Here is a 25,614-nt window from a genome sequence, read left to right on the forward strand (position 1 = left end):
CTTTTGGGCTGCAAAGGGCCCATATATTGTTCTTGCTCAGGGGTCCTTTTGCTATCTGTGTCCCCCAGTGGATTAATCAAAGCTTTTACACCAGTTTTTTGGGGTAAAAAGCTTTGAAAAGTCTCAGAATTTTGGCGCAACTCGAGGCTGCACTGAAATGATGTGACTTTTTTGATGTTTTCACATGTTCACCCACCTCCAATGAAGTGCACAGCTCAGGCTGTGACGCCTGTGGCTCATTAAATGCTTGATGAGCAGCAGCGTTCAATATGTGGCGCCTCTGAGGCTTCAGTCGCCACAGGGTACTGCACCTCACCAGAGGTGCAGTATTCATCTAAGGTAAGGAGGAGGTCATTGCTGGTAAACCACCACAATCCACCAAAATACACAGTTAGTTGCCCTCTCACCGGGACCGGTTAGGGTAGGGTCATTTGGATGGTCACCACAAGGTATGGGACCTCCCACCACCACTTGTTCAGGATCCCGGCTACACAAGGGGGACGCTGCGCCATAGCTCCCTCAGGACTGAGTGCACAGAACAGGGTGCAGAGCCCTAGGCTGGTGGGCACTGCACGTCCCACCAGAAGAATCCACTGGGCAGAGGATTGCAAGTCTTCTTGCCCACACAAAGCACCCGCGGCACAGCAGCATATAGAGCCAGGAGTCGTGACAGCAGAGCGGCACCAGTAACAGACTCGCGCTGCCTGCCATGCGGGACAGGAACGGAGCCCATTCAAGGACTCAGGTCCAAGCGTAGCTTCAGGCCGCAGAGACTCACACAGCACAGCACTAGTAGGAAGGACTCACAGAAAGGAACACCGGTTCTGACCTCCGAACTATCCAGGATTGGCTGGAGCCCATGACAGCGGAGTCCGGCACTCCAAAGGCGGTGACATCTCAGTGAGTAAAGAACTTTAACTGCAACCGCTGTGTCGTCAAATCCTTCCCTCTCCCTGCGCTTTTTTAATAGAGTGGACTACTACTCCCAACCTCCCTTTTGGGCCCGAGCTCTGCCTGTGGAGATCTGTACCAACTTAGCTGCACTACCACCAGCCCTCACAGGAAACCTCTTGCAGTGGCGGCTCCCATTAGAGTCGCACACCACAGGTGGTGTCATGAATAACTACTATCCCCATCATCACCCCTTCATTGACACCACCGGGGTCACGTAATCGGGCCTAGCCGCTGTGACATCCCAAACCCCCACACGCGCGGTGACGAATAACCCTTGGGACCCCCGTGGGCGCGTCAGATACACCACAAATCTTACTCCAGTAAGAACTAGAGTAGGATTTCTGGCACACAGAGGTGAATGCCCCTCGTCCAGTGCCTCCAACTCATCAAGAAGCGTAGGCACTCTTTACATGAAAGTAAAAAGGAAAAACTCACCAAGATGTTCATGTTGCCGCACGCACATATATGAACCATCTGAAAGACCGTCAGTCATAAGCGGACAAGAACATTTAAAAAGAAAATATTTTTCACTGGTTCCTTTGAATCAAAAAGATTTTTATTGAATTTTAATTCATAAAATAAACAGTCAGTGTGGGGACAAACCCTGTAGACCGGAACGACTTAAGGGGGCTTTACACGCAGCAATATCGCTAGCGATATCGCTAGCGAGCATACTCGCCCCCGTCGTTTGTGTGTCACGGGCAAATCGCTGCCCGTGGCGCACAATATCATTCGGAGCCGTCACACGGACTTACCTGCCTAGCGATGTCGCTGTGGCCGGCGAACCGCCTCCTTTCTAAGGGCGGCGTCACTAAGCGGCCGCCTAATAGAAGCGGAAGGGCAGAGATGAGCGGCCGTAACATACCGCCCACCTCCTTTCTTCCTCATTGCCGGCGGCCGCAGGTAAGCTGTAGTTCGTCGTTCCCGAGGTGTCACACGTAGCGATGTGTGCTGCCTCGGGAACGATGAACAACCTGCATCCTCAACAATCAATGATTTTTTGAAAATGAACGACGTGTCAACGATGGACGATTTGGTGAGTATTTTCCATCGTTAACGGCCGCTCATTGGTGTCACACCAACGACGTCGCTAACTATGCCGGATATGCGTCACGGAATCCGTGACCCCGGCTATATATCATTAGATACGTCATTGCGTGTAACGGGGCCTTAAGACCTCACGATCGAAACCGGTCTACAGGGTTTGTCCCTACTTTGTCGGTTTATTTTATGGATTGATATTCAATAAAAAAACTTTTTTATTCCATGGAACCACTGAAAAATATTTTCTTTTTCAATGCTCTTTACATGGGAGATCTTCTAATTAGGGTTCATATCCGTCCTTGGGCACATAATGTGGTAATGGTGAAGATTAGGCCTTCCATCCATCCCCTGAAGTTCTGATCACCAGTGTCCATCAGGTGAGAAGACCATATAGCAGAGTAACTGTTTTTGACAGGACCTTATTCTGTATTTACTGTATTTTTTTTTTTTAAATGCTAATTTTTTGTCCTGTAGGAATTTTCTACAATCCGACTAAATGGATTACGAAATTAGTTTTGTAGATCCTGTGTCATCAGGAATTTTTTTTAATGCCATCACATACAGACAGCTTCAGTACGGATTCCTGAATTTAATTAATGTATGAATCTATAATTATATACTGTATATAGTAAAATGCCAGAGGTATTCTGGGTTATTTGACAACCATAGCAAATTGTATAAAATGTATTTGTTACTGGAAAAGAACCTTGAGGAAGAAACCCCAACATAAAATTCGAGTGGAAAATCTGCAGAAGTCTCCTTATTGCATCAGTCCTATGGTTCTGGTCTGGTGAAAATTCACAATTATTACTGTCAGATTGTCTTGTGATTGCTTGGACTCTACAGCGCCCATAGATGCACATATCTTTTAATTTGCTTTGATTGTAATGTTTATCTGGAATGCGAAAATTACATATAACTCCAGTCTTATTTTTAGGTAAGCTTTTCATACAGGTGAGGAATGGGCATAAATGACTTTTGGCGGGTTTGCATCATCCCCTTGTTTGCCGATTGATAGTAGCTTGCTTAGAAAGGCCGTTCACCTCGATTGTTCTGTGCGCATAGACGGTCATTGTTCTCGGCACTGGCAGTACATCCTGTTTACACAGGATGACGTGCAGCCTGTTTACACTGACCAATCATAAAACAAATGCTCATTCTCGATAATCCGCCAGTGTAAGTCCATCTTTAAGGGGCTGTCCACTACATCCATTGGACAACCATTTCTGAATTTCTATATTCCACTTTATAAAATAACAACAGCCTATTCTCACATACAGTTCAATGGCAAATCATGCAAGCCCTGCAACTAATTAGCCGCCGTTTTACTCACACTTCTCCAGGACGTAATTGACATCTATAGCAGCTCTCATTTTTTTCGGGTGTCAGTTTTGACTGTAAACAGTAAAGCAGCCACTGATTGGTTGTAGGGCTCACATGGTATAACAACGTCACGCGAGCCCCAAGGAAGTCAGTGCCATCTTCCCTGAAACTAATTATATAAACTAGGCTGCAACTATTGGGCTTCTTTAAAGCACCACTTCAGCGTGTTTTTTTTAATTTACTACTGGAATGGGAGTTCCTGACACTACCCTTATACTTACCAGCTGCTGTCTTCATCTTCCATCTGCACCACTCCTGTCAGTCTACGACACTTTGTGACCTGCCGGCAGCTCCAGTGTTTTGTGGAGTGCGCCGGAAATCAAGACGCAATATAAATAAGCCTTGTTCTGGCCTCATCCTTGCTCCCATAGGGTTATACTGAGAGCTTGTGAAGTAACTTCTGGACAGTCAGAAGTTATGGGCACAAGATGGTGTGGCAGGACCGGAGCAAGGCCGAAAAAAGGTAAGGATATCGGAAGGTGAGTATAAGAGTAGTATCATGGAGTATGTCATGACAGGTCTGGGGCCAATAGGCTGGCTCTCAAACTCGAGACCCTGCGCTGTCCCTTATCTCGGAGGTAGGCTTGATGGTAGCCAATTCCAAGCCCCTAGCATGACCCTTATTCCTGGCCGATTTCTGATCTTACTGCCTCTCTCCCCCACGCTTGCGGTGGGCTGGCAAACCAATAATTAAGCCCCAGAAAACGACACGGACAAGGGAGAACAGAAACTTGTACACACTGCACTCATACACACAGGAGAGACAATATGTGTACAGGGCAGCAAAGAAAAAGGGAATAAAGTAACGCACAACAGGGGAGCGTTCATACCACTCAATATCGCAACAAAGATCGCCATCAACAGGTTCGCCAACAAGAGCTAAAGCTGAAGCTATAATCGGCGCTGAGTAGTGAGATCCAGGATCTTATTTAGGAAGTAGATGACTTTGATTGGCAATTGACAACCTGAGCTCCTAGCAGAGTTCCCCAGGTCAGCAGCAATTAACTCCTGCAGGACCGCGGAACAGTGGACATGAAAAAGCCGATGCCCAGCTCTGGCAGAACAACTAGGAGAGATCAAGTTGCCTGTTAGTCTCTGCAGTGTGAACAGAGTCTGACACCGCCATGACACCTAAAGGCTGCTTTACACCTTACAATTTCGCATACGATATCGTATGCGATGTGACCCGCCCCCATCGTATGTGCGGCATGTTCAATTTGTTGACCGTGTTGCACAAACGATTTTTTCCCGTCACACGTACTTACCTTCCATACGACCTCGATATGGGCGACGAACATCCACTTCCTGGAGTGGGAGGGACGTTCAGCGTCACCGCAACGACACGCGGCAGCCGGCCAATAGAAGCGGAGGGGCGGAGATGAGCCTTCTTCTTTCCGCATTGCCGGCGGGAGCTGCGGGACGCAGGTAAGATGGATGTGTTCATCGTTCCCAGGGTGTCACACACTGCGATGTGTGCTGCCTCGGGAACATTGAACAACCGGACGTTCAATTTTAAGTAATTGAACGACGTGTATGCGATCAACATTTTAACGTTCAATTGCAATCGCACGGAGGTTCACACGCTACAATGTAACTAACGATGCCGGATGTGCGTCACTTACGACGTGACCCCGCTGACACATTGTTAGATAAATTGTAGCGTGTAAAGCACACTTAATGAGTCCAGCGCTGAAACCCCCCTGCTGGAATGGTGCTTTAAGGTTCCTGTGCACATTAGACTAAAATCGTCTGAAACCACCGACAGTCTGATGTGTATGTGGGTCTTCCCAGCTGTTTCATGACAGCTGATGCCCAGTAGAGAAGAATTCTCTGTTGGATTTCCAATGACCGATCCTTTAGTTATCCCGAAGATAAGCAGCCGCCAGAGGAGTCTAGCAGCAGCTTTCTCATAGATATAAGATGAGCACTTGGCCCACCTGAGCATTGCGGGGGAGACAGCTGTCGACTGAACCAACAGCTATATAATGTGTATGGAGCATCTATATACAACAGATCCTGGGTCACCCGCAACTCCTACTATAGCAATGTCTCACTGGTAATAAAAAATCAGTCTAATTAAATATTTCAGTTTTCTGTATGGTGTTAAAATGCAGGAGTGAAAAATATCAGTGTCATGTAGACTACCAGAGGGAAGCTTGGGATGCCTAACTCTACACTCAGATCATGTAAAGGACTTGTGACGGGTACAGGTCCCGCAGAATGTCACAAAACGAATACTGATGATATTATACCTCCATAGTGGAAAATATGCAACATATACCCCAACACCAGATACCTCTCAGTAGTCCCAATCATCTCCCCTTATGACTGCAGTAAATGTACGCAGCTTCAGGACTAAGGAAGAGCAGGAAATGAAACACATAAAAGCTGCCTGTCACCACGGCCCGAGGTCTGCTGATTGTCATCTATAGCTTGCGAATATATAGAGTATTATTATTCCTATGTAGAATATGATATTTGCTGATATTCATTGTGCTGCCCGGAGCAGGTGACGCATTTAAGTGGACAGGCTCCCTACATATCAGTATCAGTTATATATTCACGCTCTACCTGGCGCCACAGTTGATAAATTATGCCCTGATTTCCATAAGATAAGATTTGTTTAGTAACTTGATAACATAGCGGCTTCTTTTAATTACATGTTTCCGATATACTGTATATCATTCTAGTAAAGCAAAGTCCGGGATAAAAGTAATACTAGTACATATATGAATGAAAGAAGGCGCCACATCTCCTCCTGGTCCTGTTCCTACAACGTCTCCTTTTGTCACCAGGTGCTGCGGTGTTCATTCTAGTGTTGCTGATGGAGGAGACATCAGGACCAGAGGCTCAGCCCAGCCACAGAGGATAGTGTGTCTGGGACCTGTGGTGCCGTCCAGTCTGGCAGTATGGGTGTGTTTCGTCTAGTTGGAGTAAGCTCCATGCTATGGCCAATGTTAACAGCACCACACCCTATTAAAACTTCCAGCTTATACAGAAGGTATTCAGACCCCTTTACATTTTTCACTCTTTGTTTCATTTCATCCATTTGGTAAATTCAAAAAAGTTCTTTTTTTTCTCATAAATGAACACTTTGCACCCCATCTTAACAGAAAAAAAAATCAAATTTAGATATTTTTGCAAATTTATTAAACAAGAAAAACTGAAATATCACATGGTCATAAGTATTCAGACCCTTTGCTCAGTATTGAGTAGAAGCACCCTTTTGAGCTAGTACAGCCATGCGTCTTCTTGGGATCCTGGATTTGGGGATCCTCTGCCATTCTTCCTTGCAGATCCTCTCCAGTTCCGTCAGGTTGGATGGTGAACGTTGGTGGACAGCCATTTTCATGTTTCTCAATGCTCAATTGGGTTTAGGTCAGGGCTCTGGTTGGACCTTTCAAGAATGGTCACAGAGTTATTCTGAAGCCACTCCTTTGTTATTTTAGCTGTGTGCTTAGGGTCATTGTCTTGTTGGAAGGTGAACCTTCGGCCAAGTCTGAAGTCCAGTGCACTCTAGAAGAGGTTTTCTTCCAGGATATCTCTGTACTTGGTGGCATTCATTTTTCCTTCAATTGCAACCAGTCATCCTGTCCCCGCAGCTGAAAAAGACCCCCATAGCATGATGCTGCTACCACCATGTTTCACTGTTAGGATTGTGACGCGCCCACGGGGTCTCGGGGGACACTCGTCACTGGACCAGTGTCGGTTTGGGATATCACAGCGGCTTGGCTCGGTTTCGTGACCCCGGCGGTGGTATTAAAGATGGGGATGATGTGAATTGTTATTCGTGACACCACCCGTGGTATGAGGCCAGTTATTAGCCGCTGCTGCGGGAAGTCTCTGTGACCCCCTGAGGCTTACGTCGCCACAGAGGTACTGCACCTCAGCTAGAGGTGTGGTATCCCATCCTGAATGGGAAGGGGGTCATCTACCGGTTCACAGACAAAACCTGCACACACCAATTGTTAGGACACACACTGGGTCAGGGTTTAAGGCAGGCACTTCATTAATGCTGAGAGTAGCGACCAGTATACCTGGTTATAGGGCCTTAAGTCCCATCTACTGGCCTAAGTGGGGGGTGGAGCCTAGCAAGGGGGAGTGTGGGAGTAGTCGGGGGGAGTGGTGAGAGGAACCAGCGAGTTCAAGTTCAGTCAGAGAGAGACGAGGGAGGGGAGAGAGAAGGAGTCGAGGAGTGTGTGAGGTGGGCTATCAGGAGAGTGACAGCGGACAGAAAGACCAAGTCAGAAGGAGGTTTCTGGTGGAGATCCTGGGGTCTTGCTAGGCCCAGGTGACACCGATAGAAGGGATTCCAGGGTGCCACGGAAGTACGAACATCCCGTGGACCTGTTCCACTAGAAATACCGGGTGGAGGGATCAGGCTGCAACACAGGGACGGTCCCTAGGCAGAAAGAAGGAAGACATTACTTTCAGCAAAACCGAAGGCCCGGGAGAGCGCTTCAGTTGCCCGAGACCATAACCTGCCACAGATCACCTGCAAGGGAGAGCAATAGAAGACCTATCTCAGCCACCTTTTGGACAGGCTCGGTGGCGGAGGCGCAGGACAGCCTGGTGCAGTTCAGTGCTAGCGAGACAGCCAGAAAGGAGACATTGAGGGGTGCACCGGTACTGACCCTTGAACTATTCGGGATCGGCGGAGGCCCATGACGGCGGATCCTGGCATACCGCGGGTAACCGGTCAACTGCCTGCAGTGTTGAGACTAACAGTGAGTAAACATCTTGACTGCAAGTCCTGTGTCGCCTGCTTTGTCTCGCATCTCATCAGTAAACACCATAGACGTTTCCAAAGGTTGCCCCGGGGTACCCGCTCCACCTGTGGGGAGCAAGAAACACCTCAGCTGCCACAACATCAGCCCTGGAGGTCCCTTCCAGCAGCTGCGGCTTCATAGCCGCACAATTCCACAGGTGGCGTCACGAATTTCAATAAACTACAACTCCCATCATCACCTCCCCCATCAGCCACGTTAATTGACTCCGCCAGGGTCACGGAGTCTGACCCCGCCACCGCTGACCCCCCCCGGACTAGTCCAGCCCGACACCGAGTCACCTAGGGTGGGGCACCTGGGGCGGGCGAGTCATCTCTCCTCTGGGGCAGATGGTGATGCAGCTCGGGTGTTGCAGCACTCTACAGGCAGAGCTAGGCCCCAGGGAGGGGGGTGGGAGTAGTAGTCACCTATGGCGCAGGTGCACGATGATGGGAGCGCCGGCAATGATGGGACGACACAGAAGGTGCAGTTCAAGTTCTTTACTCACTGAATTCACACCACCTGTGGTGGGCTGTGTCCTGCTGTGATGGGCTCTAGCCGATCCCGGATAATTCAGAGGTCAAGGCCGGTGTTTCCTTCTATGTGTCCTTTCCAGTGGTCTTCCCTCCACCCCAGCTCCTGGGCCGTGGAACGGGTCACAGGTGCTTTCTGCACTCCCTGCGAACCCTGGGATCCCCCTTCTATCTAAGAACCCGGGTCGATCCTCCTGAGTCTGACCTGGCTCTTGCTGCGCCTGGAGCTAACTAACTGTTGTGTGAGATGGCTCCTCACCTCCCTTCTAGGTGCCCCGCCTCCCGGGTTGCTGAACTAGTGGGCAAGAGGTCCCATACCTCATGATGGCCACCCCTGGCACCTATTCTGGCTCAGTCCCAGTGACAGAGCTCCCGAGTTGTGTGTTGGATGTGTGGTGGTAGTTTACCGGCGAAGACCTCATCCGTATCCGAGATAGATACTGCACTCCTGGGAGGTGCAGTACCCTGTGGCGCCTGAAGTCGCAGGGGCGTCACACAATTGTATTAGGCAGGTGATGAGCAGTGCCTAGTCTTCTCCATACATACTGCTTAGAATTATCACCAAAAAGTTGTATCTTCATCTCATCAGACCAGAGAATGTTATTTCTCATAGTCTGGGAGTCCTTCATGTGTTTTTTTGCAAAGTCTATGCAAGCTTTCATATGTCTTGCACTGAGGAGAGGCTTCTGTCGGGCCACTCTGCCATAAAGGCCTGATTGGTGGAGGCTGCAGTGATAGTTGACTTTGTGGAACTTTCTCCCATCTCCCTACTGCATCTCTAGAGCTCAGCCACAGTGACCCTGGGGTTCTTCTTTACCTCTCTCACCAAGGCTCTTCTTCCACAATTGCTCAGTTTGGATAGATGGCCAGGTTTAGGAACAGTTCTGGGTGATCCTAAACTTCTTCCATTTAAGGATTATGGAGGCCACTGTGCTGTTAGGAACATTGAGTATTGCAGACATTATTTTGTAACCTTGGCCAGATCTCTGCCTTGCCACAATTCTGTCTCTGAGCTCCTTGGGCAGTTCCTTTGATGTCATGATTCTCATTTGGTCTGACATGCACTGTGAGCTGTGAGGTCTTATATAGACAGGTGTGCTCCTTTCCAAATCAAGTCCTATCAGTTTAATTAAACACAGCTGGACTCCAATGAAGGAGCAGAACCATCTCTTGAAGGATCACAAGGAAATGGACAGCATGTGATTTAAGGCTAGGTTCACACACTGCGTTTTTTTGACGCTGCGTTTTTGTGCGTTTTTTAGCGCTAAAAACGCACAGAAACTCAGCGTCTTTAAAAAACGCATGAAAAAACGCATGCGTTTTACCGCGATTTGGTGCGTTTTTGGCTGCGTTTTGCTGTGTTTTTGATCTCTACGTTTTGTTGCGTTTTTCCAATGCATTACATGGGGGGAAAACACAGAAAAACGCAGGAAAGAATTGACATGTCCATTTTTTTTTTTAAGCTCAAAAACGCAGCTTAAAAAAAAAGTTGTGTGTGAACAGCAAAAATGAAAACTCATAGACTTTGCTGGGGAAGCAAAGTCATGCAGTTTTGAGGCCAAAAACGCACCCGAAAAACGCACAAAAACGCCGCGAAAAACGCACTGTGTGAACTTACCCTAAATATGAGTGTCTGAGCAAAGGGTCTGAATTCTTAAGACCATGTGATATTTTAGTTTTTCTTGTTTAATAAAAAACAGAAATGTAGAAATGTTGGCAAATTTTTCTGTCAAGATGGGGTGCAGAGTGTACATTAATGAGAAAAAAAAATTACCAAATGGCTACAATGAAACAAAGAGTGAAATATTTAAAGGGGTCTGAATACTTTCCGTACCCACTGTAGTTTATACTATAGTACCTCTGGTTCACTCCTGTTGCTCAGCTCCTGGTCTGCTTATTTGATTTTCTTCCATTCAGGCTGTCTACTGACAAATCTTTTGACTTACAATTTTGTTCCTTGTCATCCCCTCTGGTTCTGAGCTACAGACCTGACCATTTTTGCCAACCTGCTCTATCAGCCAGAAGCTACTGCAAGGACTCAACCCAGGGTCTTTCTATGTGTCCACATCTTTATACAGATGTTTAAGGGTGAAGGCTAGTGGTCCCCTAGGACCTGATAGTCAGAGGAGTTAGGGGTACTTTGCACGTTGCGACATCTCTAGCATCGGCTAGCGATGCCGAGCGCGATAGTACCCGCCCCCGTCGCATATGCGATATCTTGTGATAGCTGCCGTAGCAAAACATTATCGTTCCGGCAGCTTCACACGCACTTACCTGCCCTGCGACATCACTTTGGCCGGCGACCCGCCTCCTTCCTAAGGAGCGACGTCACACGGCAGGCGGCCAATAGAAGCGGAGGGGCGGAGATGAGCGGAACGTAAACATCCCGCCCACCTCCTTCCTCTGCATAGGGGGTGGAGGCAGGTAAGGAGATGTTCCTCGCTCCTGCGGCTTCACACACAGCGATGTGTACTGCCGCAGGAACGAGGAACAACATCGTATCTCCTATTGGTGCGACATTATGAAAATAACTGACACTACACAGATCACCGATTTTCGACGCTTTTGTGATCGTTTATCGGCACATCTAGGCTTTACACGTTGCGACGTCGTTACCAGCGCCGAATGTGTGTCACCTTCGATTTGACCCAGACGATATCGCAGTAGCGATGTCGCAGCGTGCAAAGTACCCCTTAGTGTTACACAGAAGTCGGGATGCAACAAGCAGTGAGGACGACTCAGTGGTGACTTCAATGTCTTTTTCTTTGGCGGGAACCGAGAGATGGAGAGGGATGGGTAAGTCACAGACAATGAAGAAATGCAAAGCAAAAGAAATTAAATGACATTTGGCACGTTTCACAGTTACACTCAACTGATCACCTATGTGCAATCACTGAAGATTATTTCAAATAAACTCAGCAATAACCCAACCCTGGTCCTTCAGTCAGGGGTGTATTGGGGTCACCCTACTAGGGTTACAATATGCAATAAACAAGAAAACATGAGCTTTTATAGATCCACTATGTCAGCGGTTCATTAGACATGGCTACACAAAGAGTTAGCTCTGTTAAGAAGCTATTCTCGTTCTGTACTGTACGCTAAGTGGCAAGTAACTGCTCGGCTCACTTGAATGCGGCTCCGGAACAAATGTCCGTTTCTCAGTCTTTGGTTCTCGATGTCCAATCTTCATTGCTTGACCACGTAGAGTGATTCTCATCCAGTGACTGTGGTCGATCTTTGGGTTCCTTTGTCGATGATGTTTGGTCTTCAGATTCCTCTGGTGACAATATTCGGTCTTCAGGTTCCTCTGGGCTGAGTGCTCTTCCAGATGTTTTCCTTACAGATGACACGATCCTGCTCTGCTGTTCACACATCTGTTCTCCTGATGATCTTAGCGCCTACTTTGCCTTCCCACCGCCGGCCTAGCTTTTATATTTGGTAACTCTGCTACAGTGGTCACCTGACTTGGCGTCTTTTTCTAACTTTTCCATCTAGGAAACACACTCCTTAAAGATTGGTTCCTGGTGACCCTGATCCTTTGGTAGAGGGAAATGTTGGTGCACAAATGCTGTGAAGCCTTGAATGGGGCAAAGCCTGACTTTGGGAAACCTCCCTGTTTGGAGCTGTCAGTCAACCATGGGCAGAACCACTTTATTGGAAGAAAAGGTTGTGAGGAAACAAAAAATACCCCAACAGCCACTGATTTCTTTTGTATACTGGCTTTTTGATAAAATATTAGTAAAATATATAAATAATGTGATAGGAGCCAATGGATACAGTCCCTAATAATACCTAGTGTTTGAGCCAATTGTCAGTTTTCTGTGATCTGATTCTCTCGTATGTAAGACAATCGGATCACAGGTGCAAAGCAGATGGGAAAATTAATTTCTCCATCTTCTCTATTGCCTGTCTTGGTGAAAATCCCAGATGTCTTCCAATGCTTGCATGCAAGCTTAAGGCTACTTTACACACTGCGATATCGGTCCCGATATCGCTAGTGTGGGTAGCCGCCCCCATCTGTTGCGCGACACGGGCAAATCGCTGCCCGTGCCGCACAACATCGCCCAGACCGGTCACACATACATACCTGTCCGGCGACGTCGCTGTGACGGGCGAACCGCCTCCTTTCTAAGGGGGCGGTCCGTGCGGCGTCACAGCGACGTCACTGAACCGCCGCCCAATAGCAGCAGAGGGGCGGAGCTGAGCGGGACGTAACATCCCGTCCACCTCCTTCCTTCCTCATAGCGGCCGGGAGGCAGGTAAGGAGAGCTTCCTCGTTCCTGCGGCGTCACACGCAGCGATGTGTGCTGCCGCAGGAACGAGGAACAACCTCGTTACTGCTGCAGTAACGAGATTTGAGAATGGACCCCCGTGTCGCCGATTAGCGATTTTGCACGTTTTTGCAATGATGCAAAATCGCTTATCGGTGTTACACGCAACGGCATCGCTAATGCGGCCGGATGTGCGTCACGAATTCCGTGACCCCAACGAGTTCGCATTAGCGATGTCGCAGCGTGTAAAGGCCGCTTTAGACTTCATTGGGTGTGCGAAATTTGACATACACTGCCAATCACAGCATGCAGTGATTATTTTATCATGCCGGATCGGCATGAGAAAAAAACACTGGCCGCCACTGCGCCATAGTATGACATTGGATAAATTGTGTGCACAGCCTTATCATGATGTCAGGCACCTGGAACCTGAGGACCAAGCTCTGCTTAGCCATGTCTTCAACAGAGTGGAAGTGCGCATGCTCGACTTCTGCTTCATTTACTATCTATAGGAATGTGTAGAGCAGCCTTCAGCTTTTTTCAGCAGTGCCATGGACAATGAATGCAGCGGAGGTGTGCATGTTCGACCTCTGCTTCATGCACTGTCTTTAGGACTGCGCAGAGCAGCATTCAGCTTTTGTCTGTAGTCACATAGACAATGAATGGAGCGGAGGTGTGCATGCTTGACTTCTGCTTCATTTACTGTCTATAGAACTGTGCAGAGCAGCATTTAGCTTTCTTTGTAGTCCCATGGATAATGAATGGAGCAGATGTGTGCTGACACGCTAGGTACAAGGAAGTACCAAGCGAAAGGGAAGGGAAACCCTGTGTCTAGGGAAAGGAGAGACGGCTTCCCTCACCACCCTAGATAGGTTCTGCACCTGTGCGCCGAGCCAGATACCTTACCCTGGCTAACCCTGAAATAGGTCCTAGGTAGGGAACGGATGGTATGAGCACTTAGTCAACCCCACTAAGCTCTAAAGAACATGCAGGGAATAACACACAGGGGAAAGTAACTTATCTCTCGATGACTCAGGGAGAGGAACTGCCACAACAACAAAGTTTCTCCAGATAAATACAAGTCGACTGCTTGCACTGAAGACTTGATAAGGGTATTAGACCTATCACCAGCACAGAGTAAGGGGGAATGAGGGCATTTAAAGACGCAAAGAATCGTGCTGAAGATTATCAGCTGAAAAGGTAAGGAAATCTGCATGGTCCTAAAGAGAAAGGAATAAACCCCAAGCAGGAAAAAAGGGAAAGTCAGAGAGCAGCTTGTGTAGCCAAACACTGCGAACTTCTACAGCCAGAAACTAGAGGACTGTCTGTCAAGCGTGACACACCTGTGACATGCGCTTTGTCCTCTGCTTCATGCACTGTCTATAGGACTGCGTATGGCACCATTCAGCTTTCTTCTATAGTCCCATAGACAATGAATGGTGTGAACATGCGCATGCTGAACCTTTGCTTCATGCGCTGTCTATAGGACTGCATATAGCAGTATTTTGCATTCTTTGTAGTTCCATAGACAATGAATGGAGCGGAGGTGTGCACGCTTGACCTCTGCTTCATGCACTGTCTATTGGACTACGAAGATCAGCATTCAGCTTTCTTGGTAGTCCCATAGACAATGAATGGAGCGGAGGTGGAGCATGTAGTATGTTATACCCTAATGATAGGAGATAATGTCATGCTTTGTGATTAATCCTTTTATGAACTCCCTAAAAATTTTAAGCCAAGAACACAGGAGACGCGGATGCATCAGTTCCTTCTTTACTCCTAGTATTAGTTTTCTACATCATTGATAAGAAAAGTGCTCCCCTTGTTTGCCAAAAAGCTTGTCGTCTGGTAAGAAGAGACCGTTTCAAATGTGAAGCGGCAGCTGTTTCCGGCCGGGCTGACATGCATTGAAAGTAATGTTTATTTGATCTCATTGCAGCTTGAATGAACGTGACCACTTGTTGAAGAGACTTGGCAGAAAAACCCCTCCAAGCTTGTTTCGTGCTAATTCCGTCCAGCAAAGTGTATCATGTAAGTATGCGAGCGTAAATAATATGGCCGGCTGCTTCCTGTAGGCAGGTGGGGATTTGATTTTAATTAAACTGCGCATCAGGTTGAGTTGATACCAGAGGAAGCTTTAGCTCGGAGACTTGAATTTGCATTGTGATCTCTATCTGACCTCAGGCTAAAGGTAAGCTTTGTTAGAAAGGTAATGCCTGTTTCCTCGTGCCTGATAACAGATAAATGCATTCTGCTTCCTATTCTGCAAGGGTAATACTAGATACAGGTGAGTCAATCAGAATTTTACCCTAAAATTACGCTAAGAGGAGCTGTCTGCACTTCTCGAGATTATATATATATATATATATATATGTACATACAGTATATAATAATAATTCTGCAGCCTCTTTTCTTAAAGGGGTTGTCCACTACTAGGACATAAAGCCTATACTCACCTCCTGTACTGGCACCCTTCTAGCGGTGTCCAGGCTGGAGGTGACGGGGCTCATGTGGGGTTGTGACATCACGTGAGCCCTGTGTCCAATCAGTGCTGACTTCATTCTCCCCGCCTTCGGACCAAATGAACAATCAACAGGAAGTGAGTTCAGCCGCCGAACTCACTTCCTGTTGATTAATTTGTTTGGTCCAAAGGCAGGGAGAGAGAAGCCGGCACTGATTGGACACAGGGCTCACGTGATGTCATAACCCCACGTGAGCCCCGGCTTCTCTCTCCCTGCCTTTGGACCAAACAAGTTAATCAACAAGAAGTGAGTTCAGCGGCTGAACTCACTTCCTGTTGATTGTTTGTTTGGTCCGAAGGCGGGGAGAAGGAAGTCGGCACTGATTGGACGCAAGGTCCAATCAGTGCCGACTTCCTTCTCCCCTCCTTCGGACTTCGAACTCACTTTCTGTTGATTAACTTGTTTGGTCCAAAGGCAGGGAGAGAGAAGCCGGCACTGATTGGACACAGGGCTCACGTGATGTCACAACCCCACGTGAGCCCCGGTTTCTCTCTCCCTGCCTTTGGACCAAACAAGTTAATCAACAGGAAGTGAGTTCAGCAGCTGAACTCACTTCCTGTTGATTGTTTGTTTGGTCCGAAGGCGGGGAGAAGGAAGTCGGCACTGATTGGACGCAGGTCCAATCAGTGCCGACTTCCTTCTCCCCGCCTTCGGACTTCAAACTCACATCCTGTTGATTAACTTGTTTGGTCCAAGGGCAGGGAGAGAGAAGCCGGCACTGATTGGACACAGGGCTCACATGATGTCACAACCCCATGTGAGTCCCGATACCGCAAGCCCGAACACCGCTAGAAGGGTGCCAGTACGGGAGGTGAGTATAGGCTTTATTATTTTACCTGGTGGAAATATGTGGAATCAGAAGGAGTTGTCCTAGTAGTGGACAACCCCTGTAACATTGTACTGTATACACAAAACAATGTTTATTGGCCTCATAAATGTCCTCAGACAACAAATGTGGGGGTAAAGTAGAAAGTTCCCCCTATAAATTAGATTGTCAGGGGGAGGGTGTTGTATACAGGTCACAGTCAACAGGTAAAGCATCTAAAGACTCGTGGAGAGCAGAGAACACACGCTGTAGACATGGAGGAAAGCATATGGAGGTGTTTATTTGTTAAAATGATCCACTAACATGAATAATGATAATGTCCTCGTCCATAGCATATTGTCAAACACTAACCATACGCCACCTGCAGTAGTAGTCACTTTACCGGATCTGGGCAAAGTGAACAACCTCTGTGGATAAGCATGGTGGAAAAATTGCACTTTTTTCTTAATAGTTAGATGTAAAATAAGTTATTTCTTTATGTAATTTCTTGTGCCAGCTATGTACTACTTTACTCTTCCAATGGGGTCACATCTGTTAAGTTTAGAGTGCAATTAAAGGGGTTGTTTGGTCTTTTGATAAAAGTCTACTGTCACTATATGTGATTACATACTTCTGAATCCCATCACGATGGGGTGCAAATGTTGTCGGGATTCTCCAGTTTTGCCGATGTGAGCAGGTGGTCACGTGGCCGCGTGTGCGATTTACAGTCTTCCAGTCACATTGTGACTAGACATGTGTGCATTGAATGAAGCCGAGCACATCTAGTCGGCACATGACTGCCTGTGTACACATCACATGCTTGCTCTCATCGGCAATACCAGTGAATCCCGACCAACATGTGCGCTATATACTGGGACGCTTCAGACGTCTGCAGTCACGTAGCGTCACAGTAGACCTTTATCAGATGACCGGACAATCCCTTTAAATTTAAAGTTAGTCGTCAATCCCAACTAGTCCAATTCTGTCTGCTCCATGTTTGTCAATAGTAGGACCTCATATACCCCAATATGAATAGAGGGAATTAGTCTCAACAAGCTCATTATGGGAAAACTAATATAGCCGCTGCTTTTGGCCTACAAAAAGGAATGTAGTGATGGCTCAGTATGCACTCTTCCGCTCAGTCTAACTTGAGGGCTTTGGGCCTTCTGTTGTTGTGAACGGTGAGGCCATCTTCTGTCATACCCATATCCCTATCCTGATGGATTGTGGCATCATTTCTTGTCAATGGTCATGTGGATAGTAATATATCTATTTAGTGTGGGAGGAAGACGTTGAGGCTCTTGTTTCGATTATAGTTTGCTTGGTAAACTGTTAATTAGCTAATAATTCATAAATCATGGTATATAATCCCAATTTACTTGTTACTACAGACTTCACTAGACCCTCAGATAATTTGAGTATGGTATTCATCAAACTGCACATGATGGGATCTTTGTGAGGCTTCAAACCCCTGTAAGAATTCCTGGAAGGGGATCATGTCTTATGTGACAGTCACTAACAGCTGTAAGACATATGTTTTTCCTATAGTATGAATATGAAGGGGTATATCACAGGGCCATGACAGGAACAGATAGTAGGTTGGAAACCGAAAAGGATGTCATGGGAATCCACTTCTGTTATATGAGGAAAAAAACTGATGGCACATCCTACCTTTCTAATGTGAACAGGTGCAAACTGAACATTAAACATAATAAGAAAGAAGAGACAGTTGCACTCTGCAGTGCTAAGATATGTGTAACAATGAATATAGGAATATAGACATGCATTACTGCTATGAAAAGCATGTAAAAATTGAAATACTTAGCACACAAAAATGGCCAGTTTTATGTAAGCCCAACAGCCACAACAAGGCGACCTCTTTTGTTGGGTCTCTATGAAACTAATGCCTCTCTTTGGGCTAACCTACAATTTATGGGCGGTCAGGAACCTGCAAATAAACAATAAAAATCACCTGAGGCTGAAGAGCAGGAGTGCTCAATCTGAAGGCATAACCCTGTAATCTAAGAAAAAGACTTATGGCACATCCTACCTTTCTAATTTGAACAGGTTCAAACTGAACATTAAACATCGTAACAAAAAGGAGACAGTTGCACTCTGTAGTGCTAAGATATGTGGGACAATTAATATGGGAATATAGACATGCATGTGCTATGAAAAAAAAACAAGTAAAAATATCAATTCTCCAATTGCAGGTTCCTGTCTGCCCATAAATTGTAGGGTTTTTTTAACCCAAAGAGAGTCATTAGTTTGATAGGGACCCAACAAAAGAGGTCGCCTTGCTGTTGGCTGTTGGGCTCACATAAAACTGTCCATGTTTGTGTGCGAAGTATTTCAATTTTTACAGGTTTTCATAGCAGTAATGCATGTTTATATTCCCATATTCATTGTTCCAGCTTCTGTTATATACATAACATCGCTACCCAATGTTACCTTCTCCAACATTCCCCCCATGCTTCATCAGGGGTGGAAAATAATCAGCCGGCAAATATACCACCTCATATCTTTTCGAGAAGAACGAGTTCTAGAGGTTAAAATCCAACTGGCCTGACTCGTCATCCATCTTGCAGATGCTATAAGCCTCGATCTCCCCCATTGTGTCACTCAGACACGCCTTGGGCCACTTGATGGCTTTTTTATTTCCTTGACATCTATCAGGTCCATACACATGAGATTGGTGATACATCCCATCAGAACGGCCAACAAACTTGTCTCCCACCACCTTTTTTGTTTTAGTCGATTTCTCCATTGTTCTCCGTCAACATTGCGTAGATCCAACTCTTAAAAATCTACTTCTAGTGTCTCGCTCCTCGGTTATATCATATGTTTCTCTCTTTTGTTACAATGTGCTATTCTTGAAATATTCTTCCCCGCTTTCTCAATTCCTTTTTTCTTTTCAGACGGCTTTGCATTTTCTCAAGAAGAACACGGCGTTGTTTCCCAGTCTCAAGTTGTCCGATCCTATGACACAACAAAACAGAGAAGCGGGATAGAATAACAAAAGACCTCAGTGACTGGTGGCCGAAATAATGAGCTTTGGACAATACGCCTACTGTTAACAGATAATTCACTAAGTTTGGCCGCAGCAGCCAAAAACTGGGAAATCCATTTCTGTGGCCTTTGCCAATAAATTTCTTAACTTTTATTTTTATTTTCCACCAGCAGGACCTGCATGAGATTTCAATTAAACTATGCAGTACAGGTCTGTCTGGGAGCTAGGTGGTTAATATGTGTACTTTTTTGCTAGGGCGCAGCCTGTTAAAAATGATTATTTTGCTGTGTTCTGCTTCTGACCTTTTGTTTTTTCTAATGCAATTACGTACCTGTCTAGCAGCCACGTTTCTACATAGCTTCCACCATGGAATTCTGCAGTTAGGGGCCATTCTTCAAGGGAACACTGTGGATTGAGAAGTTTGTGTTAGAAGAAGAAATGCAATATACGCATTTAAAAGAGGTTTTAGGAATGATCTATACCATCTTTCCAAAACTGTGCATCTAAATAGGTCCACTAGGCCACCAACTCTTAAGATCAGACCCTTAACCCAAAACACTAAATGGAAGTTTACCAAGAATGGTAGCAAATGGGCAAAATTAGACACAAAGCTTGATCTAGTATGAAAAAAATCACAATAAATCTTTGAAGTTGATAGTCTTGTTTCCTTCAACAGAAAAGCTCAAAACTTGGTGTCACATTTTCCCATTAGATGGAGTCATGAACTATTCATCAAAAGCTAGCTATATATATATTAGGTAACTGTAGGCCATCAGAAGTAGCTGTCATCTGGTGGCCAACGTGTCTTGTAAGGAAACCATATACAACCAAACCCATTAATTTCATCCATCTAAGTTCAACCAAACCCATTAATTTCATCCATTGAAGGGTTTCTTGACTTTCCCCCAAAGGCACATGTCTGGGGCCAAGAAGAATTGACGGTTGGATCACAACATCCAGGAGGGAATGGATTGGTTGCCAAATTCAAGGAAAGCAAAAGAAGGCTAAGTTTTGCTTGATTGTCAACTATGAACATTGGGCCATAAATAGGTGCCATTTTTCGAACAGCACTAGTTGAAGATTTACTTATATGGACTAATAAATCACAGAACTGCGATTCATGGTTGATCTCTAGACAGACCGCAGGTCTCCTGATCCAAACACAACAGCCTCCTATCTGCTTATGAGACTATTAATTTGGGGTCAGTAGACCTGCAGTTGGTCCAGACATCACAGTCCGTATTCAGGCCGTATATTTTGGACATGTGAATTTGTGAATGTCCTAACACACGTTTATATCTTCCTCATTTTTAGGACTGTAAAACAACCTCCACACAGTCCTCTATAGCACCTAATCTCTTACATTACGGCAAAACCATGTTTTGTTAAATTATTTTGATTGGTCCCATTCAGGAACTTTTTGAGCGCCTTCATTCTAAAATTTTGACTATTTATATTTTTAGCCATAAAGCCCTACTTTAGACCATTACAGCTAATGTAAAGTACATTTACAGTGCACAATTGTTCCTAGGATCGTTTATTTCACAATAATCATGCTTGAGGCTGCCAATCACCTGACGAACAAAAAAGCTCTCATTCGTCAGGTGAAATGATTTTTTGGTTTGCCCAAAAGATTATCGTTCTTGGCAGCACTTTGTTCTATGTAAACAGGTCATGCATTACGGAGAACAATGCCAGCCTTTGCTCAATGAATGCGGAGTGTAAATGCACTCTTAGGCTAAGATCACAGTATAAAAAATCGGTACGATTTTCATCCAAAAAAGTGGGTCAATTTTTTTCTCACTTGTCATCTGTGTGCTGTCTGTTTTTTTACAGTTTTTTTATCTTCACTGCCTCATAGAATAACATGGGTCATTGCACTATCCGATAAAAAATCAGATCGCACATGTGCGATCTGTACGCCCATGTGCACGAGCCCTAAGTCTAAGCTGTGTTCTCATTGTGGATTCATGTCATATTATGGATTCAAGTAGAACCCAGACTCAGAAGTCTCAGTTCTGACATACCAACTGATGACTCCATTAAGTTTGTTTCTACCTATATTGAAAGTTATGCTTTATCCATGAATTGACCCTTAGGGATCTAGCTCCTTAGATTTTGAGTAGTTTGCCACTAAAATTGCCACAAATATGAAGTTTGATAAAAAGAGCCTGTCCATTGATGATTTTGAAAGCCATAAATTGGGTAAGTTCAGAAGATCGCATCTTAACATTTATAATACATGACAATATAGTCCTCCAGTTCTGGTTTTCGAAAGTTATAGGGAGGATTTTTGATTGTATATGATCATCTATACCATGAAAGAATGACTGAATGCTCTAAAATGTAACCTTTAGTCAAATCTCCAGTAAAAACAATGAAGCCGCAAGATGGACAGACATGTATCCATATCGGATGTGTGTAGAATTGAATCTGCAAAACTAGTAGACGCATGTGTCTCATTAAAAGAGGAGAAACATCCAATGACATGCAGCTATTTTTCCTATCTTGTTATGTTGTCAGTAGTTGTCAGACTATATCCATCTTATTTTCTGACCCTTTGCCATTTTTTTTTAAAGGTGCCTGATGAGTCCATCACATGGACAGAAACATTAATTTTGAGATGTTATGCTGGGCAGTAAGGGCATGGTAGGGACCTTTGATAGGGCCACATTCCAGTTCAGAGGGTGGTCTCCTCCCAAGAAGGCGGTAAGTGATATTAGGACATAAGGAATTGCAGTTTCCCCCTGCAAGACAATATAAGGTTAAGAGCCAATCCTGACATCTGAAGGACCACTGTTCATGGACCTTTGACTCGACCTCATGACCGTAAGACCAGGAGCAATGAGGCGGATCTAGTTTACCTCTATGCTGTTCAGTTGTGGTTTTGTTGACTTACTGATGGACAGTACAGATGACTATGCTCAAAGGACTTCCACTAATTGGATAACCACTTCTTAAATGCAACAGTGCCAAATACTGTATAAAATGAAAACACCATACACTCATCTCCCAGACCGGTGCCGCTGAAACAATTCTGTCTAAGGAAAGTGTGAGCACTGCAGCCCATCAGTGGCCTCTGATAGGCTGCAGTGTTCACTTTACATACAATGTCACACGAATGCTGTTAATCCAATATCCATCAAACACCGTTATCTGGGAAGGTGAGTATGTATTATGTTGCATTAAAGGGAACCATCCAACAGAATTTGCATATATAAAGTAAAGCCATTGCTGTATTGGCTATAGGATACTGAATACAAGCATAGCTTTTTTTCTGAGATTTGATGTTTTATTTTAGAAATACGTGCAAGCAAAGTTCCAGCAATGTGGGACGTGCCTACGATAACCTAGTCGCCTCGAAATAGCCGGAGAACTAATTATTCATACAGAGAGAAATACAGGAAAGGCTAATCTGCCTCGGAGCAGTCCCCAAAGATATAGATAGCCCCCAACATATAAAGTTTACGGTGATGTTGGAAAACACAATACACAGGTAGAAAACAGATACAGCAAAGATGAGGCTCAAACTATCTAAATAGGAAAGGACAGAAAAGAGCACTGTCTGCAGTCATGCAATACCCTAGAAAAAGAACCAACACGCCTGATATGGAAAAATACTGAGCCCAAATGGACTCTCCCCCACTATATCAGTACTCTGGTGTTACTGGAATCCAAACAAGACACTAATATAGTGGAGGGACTGAAATTAGTACCAAGCATGACAAAACAAAATACATAGCAGGGAATGATCCAACTCCACCCAGAATTTTACACAGGCAAATTAGGAATAAGCCTTAGTACGTAAACGTAAAGAAAAACAACAAAAAGGTGGAACCACCAGCAGAGATACAAGGACCAACTTATGTGAAAGGAGTTCTAGTAGACACAGAAGAAAGGGCTGGCTTCAGAATGTCTTTAGCACACAGGAAACAACATTGAGCACCGGCCAGGAACAAGAGAACACTACTCAGTTTTTTAGGCCCAGTCAGAAGAACCTGATTGCCAATCATCCCCAGCTGTCTGGTTTCTATTCAGCAAGCAAACTTCACTACCAGCACTGACCACAAGAGGGAGCCCCAAACTGGAACCTAGTCCAAATGTACTCACAACAATGGAGACACATCCGTCTACTTGTCTTGTAGGTGGAATTCTACACTTGGTACTGTGGGTATGGATACATGTCTGTGTAATTTTTCCTTTCATTGTTTTAAAGAAGATTTCAGCAAAGGTGAAGTTGTAGAGTGTTCAGCTATTTTACTTTTATTTCTACAGTATTTGGGCTGACGCATTCAGTGGAGGCTTCTCTATCTAGCGCTATTAAGCCAATTTTTGTGTCATATAGTCTTCCACGCAAACTGCGCTAGAACTCTATATACATAGCTTTGTCAAATGATTTGCCAGAGACTGCATTTTGACAGGGAATGTATTAAGTTTACAGATGAGCGGATCGATTGGCAGGACTCCAGTTCATCAGCCACCGGGTGAGTAGCCTTTTGCCGAAGGATAAGAGGCTAAAGAATGTCTTACCTTTCGGGATTCCCGGCGCAGCTTGATGACGTTGAACCAGCCTAGCTCATCAATAGCCACACCAGGGATCCTGCAAAGTAAGAGATTCGCAGAGACCCCTTCCAGTGGCCAGAGTACGACAAATCGATTGGCTCAACTCCAATAGTTTGTATTATATCATTGCATCACGGCATTGACACATTATGTGGGTTAACATTTATTTCAGGGCTTGCCTTTACAACTGTCAGGCAATAATTAGGACATTTTAAGACCTTGTGTACACCAATAAAATTACCTGTTTGTGGCTTTATACAGCACTTAATACATATGTATTGGTGCTATTTATCTGCCAGTTTTTGGCTAATTGCTTGACTACAAAGCTTGCGAGTATCATATGTAATCTTGGAGCTGGCAATTAATTGGAAACTTGGCAGCCAGCTCCTAATAATGTCTACATCTCTGCTTCACTCTTTTAGTAAATATAAGGTTCTTTTTGCTCAATCATATCACAGAGAAAGAATGGAAAACCAATAAACAATAAATGGCCACGCGTGCTTATCAGTCTTCAAATGGGACTTACTGGACCTATCACATTGTGTTACCTGCAGTCTAAGTGGACATTTCCTCTATATTTATGACATGTGGTGTTATATTTATTTCTGGAATATATATATTTTGGTTTACATTTGGTTTTGCAAAAATGTATTTAGCGTTTCAAAAATAAAAACAAAAAATTGCTTATGAAGTTGCTGATGTTTCTTGTGAGCTGAAAGGAACTAGAGGTTCCTAAAATTATTAAAAAGTCAATGGACACTACTAGAGATGAGTGGATCCGTGGAAGTTCGGTTCGGCGGGTTCAGCCGGATTTTAGATAAAGTTTTGGTTGACCTGAATCCCAATAGAAGTCACTAATTGGGCAGTTTGGGTCTCCATCCACATGCAGCCAACCATAAACAGGTCACTTACGGGAGTCGGTGGGCGGGGTTTTTCCATTTTTTTTTGTTTGGTACACACTACATCTGGTCATGCTGTTGTTAACCCCAGTGTGAACCGTTCAAACACTGCAAGCAGCTTGCACTGGTCCGAGCACCGAGTGTACCCGAGCATAGCGATACTCGCGTGATTGGTTTGCATACGTAAAGCTCTCAAACTCCGAACCCAAGCCCTGTTTTTTGGCAAAGTCTGTGTTTGGTACAAACACCGAACCTCTGGTTCGCTCATCTCCAGACATGACTAAGACCCACTGGGGCCCAAATATCTCCAAGTACAAAGTCATTAATAATAATCTGAGTTATAATTACGTCAAAGTACAAATTATTTCCTATAGCCGTGGTCAGAAAGATTATCTATATAGTGCCTGGACTAACTAAAGATAGTGTGTTTTAAAAAAAAACATTTGCGGGGGTTGACTGTCTAGTTGGGGCACCGGACAGTTTATTTAATATCTCTTTATTCCACACAAGCAGCATCTTGATATTATGTATATATAATATGATGGCATTATATTTAGTAATAGTGATGTCATCATGTAAGTAATGTGTGATGTCATTGCAGAAGTGTTTTGCCATGATGTTACAGGTTTTTTTTATATAAGGATCTGAAACTTTAATCTATCCAAATGCCCTAATACATCATAAAGGGGTCCATTGTTTGGACCACTAAAAGTAAGCTCAGTAAGGATCCAGCTACACAGACAGACTGATTGCACTAAATGACCGCTGGTCGGTAAAGGTTTACTAGATTGTTTAAAATCATAGAATGGTAGAGTTGGAAGGGACCTCGAGGGCCATTGGATCCAACCTAAATCATCCCAGCTA

The 25,614-nt window shown here is 45.0% G+C and overlaps 1 protein-coding gene across 1 annotated transcript in view; it reads left to right on the forward strand.

Annotated features, from left to right (window-relative positions):
- Positions 1-24,529, forward strand: part of ATP8A2 (ATPase phospholipid transporting 8A2) — a 1,156,459-nt gene extending 1,131,930 nt beyond the window's left edge. The window contains exons 36-37 of the mRNA XM_075337374.1: positions 14,891-14,982; positions 19,197-24,529. Of these exons, the coding sequence (XP_075193489.1) occupies positions 14,891-14,982; positions 19,197-19,294 (190 nt within the window). The 3' untranslated portion in view covers positions 19,295-24,529. The remainder of the gene's footprint in view (positions 1-14,890; positions 14,983-19,196) is intronic.
- The last annotated feature ends 1,085 nt before the right edge of the window (positions 24,530-25,614 follow it).

The sequence above is a fragment of the Anomaloglossus baeobatrachus genome, chromosome 2 (assembly GCF_048569485.1).
Source record: "Anomaloglossus baeobatrachus isolate aAnoBae1 chromosome 2, aAnoBae1.hap1, whole genome shotgun sequence".
NCBI classification, from domain to species: domain Eukaryota; kingdom Metazoa; phylum Chordata; class Amphibia; order Anura; family Aromobatidae; genus Anomaloglossus; species Anomaloglossus baeobatrachus.